At 35.3% G+C, this 6157-nt stretch overlaps 1 protein-coding gene across 1 annotated transcript in view; it reads left to right on the top strand.

Moving 5' to 3' along the window:
- Positions 1-6157, top strand: part of FOCAD (focadhesin) — a 269998-nt gene that overhangs the window by 48724 nt on the left and 215117 nt on the right. The window contains exon 5 of the mRNA XM_023508417.1: positions 4262-4349. Within this exon, the coding sequence (XP_023364185.1) occupies positions 4262-4349 (88 nt within the window). The remainder of the gene's footprint in view (positions 1-4261; positions 4350-6157) is intronic.

The following is a 6157-nucleotide window of genomic DNA, read 5'->3' as shown; positions in this document are numbered from 1 at the left end:
TATTTGTATATTTGTTATATATTTCACATATAAGACATATAATAATTTTATATTAGAAGTGATAAAATAACCATATATTAAACTTCTATTCAGCTGTTTTATTTTATTTTATTTTATTTTTGCAGTTTTTGGCCAGGGCTGGGTTTGAACCTGCCACCTATGGTATATGAGGCTGGCGCCCTACTCCTTTGAGCCACAGGTGCCGCCCCAGCTGTATAATTTTATCTATTATAATTATACCTATTATATACATGGGTCATCATGAAAGTTTTGAGATACACAAAAATCAAGAAATGTAAAATCTTCAGGGACAGAAGGGAAGCTCCCCCAACAATGCTAAGCTGAGCAAGGTGAAACTTGCTCAGAAGGGAGGCTGTTGACTGTGTTTCTTGGGAGTGAAATAATGGACCATAACACAGTCTGTCTCAAAACTTCTGTAGTGACCAAGTATAGATGTAAGTGTTATATAATATGTGTTTCATAGTATATAGAGATATGTAGGTATATATGGATAAATAATATTTTGTATATAAATGCTGTGTAGAAAAATATTTCATAGAGATGGGTTACCAGGAGTTTCATCTGTGAATGTAATGTCCTGTATTGTTCCTGCATGCTTGTACTAGGTTTATTTGAGCAGGAGACATAATTATCTTTTTGGGGTGTTGGGGGGACACAATTTCACTCTGTCGTCCTGGGTAGAGTGCTGTTGTGTCATAGCTCACAGCAACCTGAAACTCTTGGGCGTAAGCATTCCTCTTGCCTCCTTCCCTGACTAGCTGAGATTATAGGCGTGGGCCACGACGCCTGGCTAGTTTTTCCATTTTTAGTAGAGACAGAGTTTCACTCTTGCTCAGGCTGGTCTTGATCTCCTTGAGTTCAAGCAATCCACCCGCCTTGGCCTCCCAGAGTTCTAGGATTATACTCGTGAGCCACTGTGCCTGGCCAGATATAATTATCAATTATTATTTTATAATTTGGTCCTTTTTAGTATCATTCTCTGCTATTTTATTATGTCCTTGCCCTCTGCCCCAGCATATATTTATTAAGCAGATGCCTATGGCAAACACTTCGCTAATAGCAGTTAGTTAAAACCAGACAAGCTTTGTGAAGCTTACACTTCAGTCAAATGGTTCAAACTAGTGTGCATGAAAATCACTAGTCAGTGTTTATTAAACTCACAGAGATATTGAAATAGAACTTTGCAGCCACCCCAGAAGCTTTCCACAGACTTAGTCCTAATCACAATCTGACTATCCTGACTTCTATAGTAGTCACTGCCTTGTATTTCTCCATAGTTTTAGCATTAGTGTATATTTCTAAACACTGCAGTACAGTTTTGATGTGTGTGTTGTGCAACCCGTTTTCTTCCTTGAAATTTCTATATTGACTGAGCTATGTGGTTTTCTACATTCTGGATTTTGTTGATTGCATTCAGACATTTTTCTGCTCAAGGGTAGTTAGTTTACAGGCTCAACTGTTTTTTTTTTTGTTTGTTTATTTGTTTGTTTCCAAATCTATTGTGAGTGTTGTTTTATCATGATGCACATAATGTGTATGTGCAATTCTTTTTATGATGTTAGTAGCTGTTGATCCTCAATGCCTAGTTCCAATTAATTGATTAGAATTTGCAGAAAGGGTGGTGGTCTAATTCTATCATTAGCGAGACGGTCTCATTCTCGCGTTTCAGTCAGCTCTGCCCAAACCTGTGACACTGGTAGATTGTGTGAGCTCAGCTGCCATCTTTGTTCTATTTGCTAAGGGATATAGCCTTTCTTCCACTTTGTTCTCACTTTAAAAACAAAACAAAACAAAAAACTTTTCCATTAGACTGTAAAATTCTTGAGAAAAGAGCCTATTTTGTCCACAATAGCATCCTTAGACCCCAGTACATGTATTTAGTGCCTGGTACATAGCTGGTGTTTAGGCATATCTTGTATTTGAATTAAGAACAAAAAGTATAGACTCCAGGTGTTTTCTGTTATTGGGACTCCTCTGAAGTCTCTGGCCAGTATAAAGATATTTACTTCTCTTTTATATTTTATTTCCTTTGTCTAGCTAGGCTCTGAGTTAACATGAATTTCCCTAAAGGCCAAAGTAGAGCCTGGGTTTCCAACAAAAAAGCTTATGTGACTGGAGTTCATCTGCAAAGGTGTGATCCCAGGAAGCAGGTGTACAGGAACAGGAGGAGTGAAACAGGGAAGGTGGGAGAGGGAACACAATTATTATCTGATGGGCCACTGCTACCAGCAGTGATTGATACGACAGAATGTTCTGAGAAGCCTATGGAATATGTATCAGAACCCCCCAGAAGGATCCAGAATAAAGGGAGAAACATTTATCTGTGGGTTCCTATTGGCAGTTTGTCAAGTGTCAAGCCTTGTCTTGGGGGGCTTTAACTTCCTGTACTTTCAGAGCTGGCTGTTCTGGGGCAGGGAGCAAGAGGCACGTGGCGGGACCTGGGAGCAGAGCTGCTAGGTTGTACTTGTGCAGTGTCAGTTGCCACAGTAGTGGTTGTAGGCTTTGAATCGGCCCACAGGATAGCCGACACAGGCTTTTATTAAAACAAAACAACAAAACAAAAAACTCATTAAATAGCACTCATCCTTAGGTGTCCATTAAAAATCAGTCAGTGAAAATAAAAAAATTGTAACCTTTCAGAATTGTTAGCAGTTTAAAATTCATCTAGTCAAATCCTCCACTGTTTACTTTTCTGTATTTCCATGTCTTGAATCTCTAGCTCTATTCCTTTTACCCTCTATTCTAAACAGGTCACTTTCACCCTTCCTAGAGACAGTCATTTTCATTTTTGTCTTTATACCTTTATGTTCTATCCACTTAAAAATCTTCTATTCCATGTCAGAGCCCTAAAAAGCTACTCTGTGGCCCTTGCTTGTCATAGCTTGTGTCAAAAAGGCTTTCTGGTGTTAGTATACGCCAATGCTTCTGTTTGTCTCTGATTGCTCAGAAGATGGTACATTTGAAATTTAAATGATCTAGCTGGTTTTCTTTTTGTTCTTTATGGTTGTGCAGAAATTGAAGTGAAATTGAGGAAAATATATAGCCAAGAATGATGTGATGGTATATATTGTTAAGTGCATTGGTTTTAAAATGTACTTACGATCCTCAAGTAGATAAGCATTAACTTCATTATTTTCAACTGTATATCAAAACTGTGAACAGATATAGTCCCAAAGGAAACACAGTGGAATATATTCCATTTTTATACAGCTCACAAATTGATTTCCTTCTTTTGCTATTTTCTCAAAAGTTTATAAATAAGCACATTAAGAGATTTTGAAGTTTGATTAATTCTACTCTTCAAATAGTAAAACAGAGTGTCTTTATTAATTTGTGTTAGAGTTGATAGTATCTCTATGATTATAACTTCTGAGTGTGTCAGACTAAATTGTTTTCTCGCAAGTGTTTTTTTAACACGTAGCTCTAACTCACAGATTTCTTTTTTCTTTCTTTCTTTTTTTTTGTCTTATGAGTCATAGGTACTTCTTTTCTGCAGGTACTTCTGTAAAATTTCAGAAAGGAAGTAATTTTAGCTGGACCTTTCTTCGTTAGTTCCATAATACATTGAGGTTTACTTTATTTTTCTTGTTATTGGAAAATAACTTTTTATGTCACTTGCATTTTATTTATTAGAATCTAGTGTACATTCTCTTCATTGTTTTATACATATGGTGAACATAATGATCTTGTGTTTCTGTGGTTATTGCTTTGCTATATTTAAATATGCTTAACAAATTACTGTAATTTTAAAATAATCTCTAACCTCCCTAGCACTAATATTTCTTTCATTATAATGTGATATATTAAAAATTTGTTTAGTGTAATAAATTATGCTTATTATATATATGAATCACTTTGGTATTAGTTAAGTAGAAAATTGAGATGCTTTTCAGAAACATAATATTATTAAGTTTAGTCTTTCAGGCAGTTTTCAACAGTTTGCAAAAACTGTTTTGAAGACTTTGTTAATGTTTGTGTTAGAGAGTTTTCCCTCTGAATTATCTGGTTTATAGCCTGTTTATAGCCTGTTGCTGTCACATAATATTTTGAATTTATGTGTGACTATGTGGCATTGACCAGTTATTTCTTTTGTAGGGCAGGCTTGCTGTATAGGTAATTTTATATAATAGGCTTGCAGTCTTTGATGTTAAATATAGTCTTTTGGATATGTTCTAAAAAACCATGGTTCTGGGATCTTCTTCAATAACGCTTTATCTCCCTCCCACCCCCATTCTTTTAGGATTTTCCTGTTGAACTGGTCATAATTGGAATAGCTTTACTTCTTCTACAGACTCCAGCAAGTCAGCAGAAGCCAATCTTAAGTCTAGGTAAGTAAAAATACATTCATTAGAGTAAAATGAATATGTAACATGAGCATTGGCAGAGTCACTTGAACTGTATATTTTGAGTTTTCATTCTGGAATTTTTCTAATTAATCATTATCAAATAGACTTTTTTTTTTCCTTGTCCAACAAGGTATTACCTTGTGGAAGGTTCTATATATCACAATTTACCAAGTATCTTGGTTGGAAGTGAGGAGGTTATAATGTAAATCATATAGCACTAACATTTGTAATTTTTTTGAGATATATATCACCTTACAATTGTATAGCAAAGTGAGAAACAATAGCATAAAACCCTTAAAATAAGTGTTTAGCACTTGTATTTGTTTTATAAATTCTATCTTTACTTTTCATAACTGGTGATACATTCTACAAGATTTAATTTGTGGTCATTATATTAACCTAGCTAGAACAAATGAAAAATAATATCCTTTTGACTGTCCAGTATGAATTTAAAGAAAAGTAGGGTAAGGGGGCTGAGGGGTGGCCAAGATCTGGTTAAGAATAAAGTGGTAAAGAATCAAGCTGTTTGCTCTGGCAGATTGGCAAACACGTCAGACCTGTAAAATCAACGTTGCCTCTTTTTACTTTACTTGGTCCAGTCCAATATAATCTCTGCAGTAATGAAGGAATCAGTCTAAATGATGTTGTATAGTGCCATGATACCTTGGTACATTCTCATCTTTATTTTAAAACCATGCTTGAGATAAATAAGAATAAACTGTTGTATTTTGTAAAGTTTCAGAATGAAGTAATTTTAGCTGAATCTTTCTTGAGCTTATTCTTCTGGCCATTTTAACTTGTGACCTGAGAGTAAATTACTTTTTCACTTATTGTATGTCTTGCAAGTGGCTTCAGCGTGTGGAGGGGATCCTTGGTTCCTAGGCTTAATTCCCACCCTACTTTCGTCTGTTGGCCTTATGCTCATTTGTGCCCTTCCTCCATAATCCCTTTCTGATCTGTTCTCTCCCACCTTTTTTTAATAGCAATGTACATGGGATCTTCCTATGGGTGTAATTTACCAGTGCTGCCACTTCTGACAGTCATAGTTTTATTTTTCAAATAGCTGTATTGAACTATAATTTACATATCATAAAATTCACCATTTTATCTTAAAGTGTACAATAAAATGTTTTCTAATAAATTTATAGATTTCTGCAACCAGCAGAAATGTTGGAACATTTTTAGAACATTTCCATTATTCTCTCCAAATTTCTTCTGCTCATTCGTATGTAGTTCATATTTATTCCCACCCTCAGCCCCAGATAAACACTAATCTACTTTTTGCCTCTATGGATTTGCCTTTTCTAGACATTTCATATAAAGGAATTTTTTTTTTTTTGACAAAAAAATTTTAAAGCTTTAGAGAAGCCACATTTCTAAGGCTAAAGCTATGCTTCTATGTTGTGGCTCATTTATAAGGATGATACAGGATCAAACACTCAAATACTTTCATTATTTGTTGGATAGCAGACTTTTTCTTCCTTCTAGTGTCTCATTTGAATTTACATCAGTTAGCAGGATATCCAACCTTTTTCCTTTTTCTCTGCCACACATTGGAAGAATAAGAGTTGTCTTGGGTTACACATTAAAGACCAGATACCCTGATTAGAAAAAAAAAAGGCCTTTGCATATTGCTCATGATATCCAACACCACAGATTAGCAAAAAAATTTCTCACAGAATCAGCATGAGGCCCATGGGCCATAGGTTGGACGTCCCTAAGTTAGAGGGAACCATACTGAAAACTATTGAGCCAATATGTCATGTTGAAAAGTAAGGAAGAAGCCTGGG

The sequence above is a fragment of the Otolemur garnettii genome, unplaced genomic scaffold (genome assembly GCF_000181295.1).
Source record: "Otolemur garnettii isolate 467f Iridium unplaced genomic scaffold, OtoGar3 scaffold00006, whole genome shotgun sequence".
Classification (NCBI taxonomy): Eukaryota; Metazoa; Chordata; class Mammalia; order Primates; family Galagidae; genus Otolemur; species Otolemur garnettii.
Note: the sequence above shows the minus strand (reverse complement) of the source record. Positions and strands in the feature narration are given on the sequence as shown.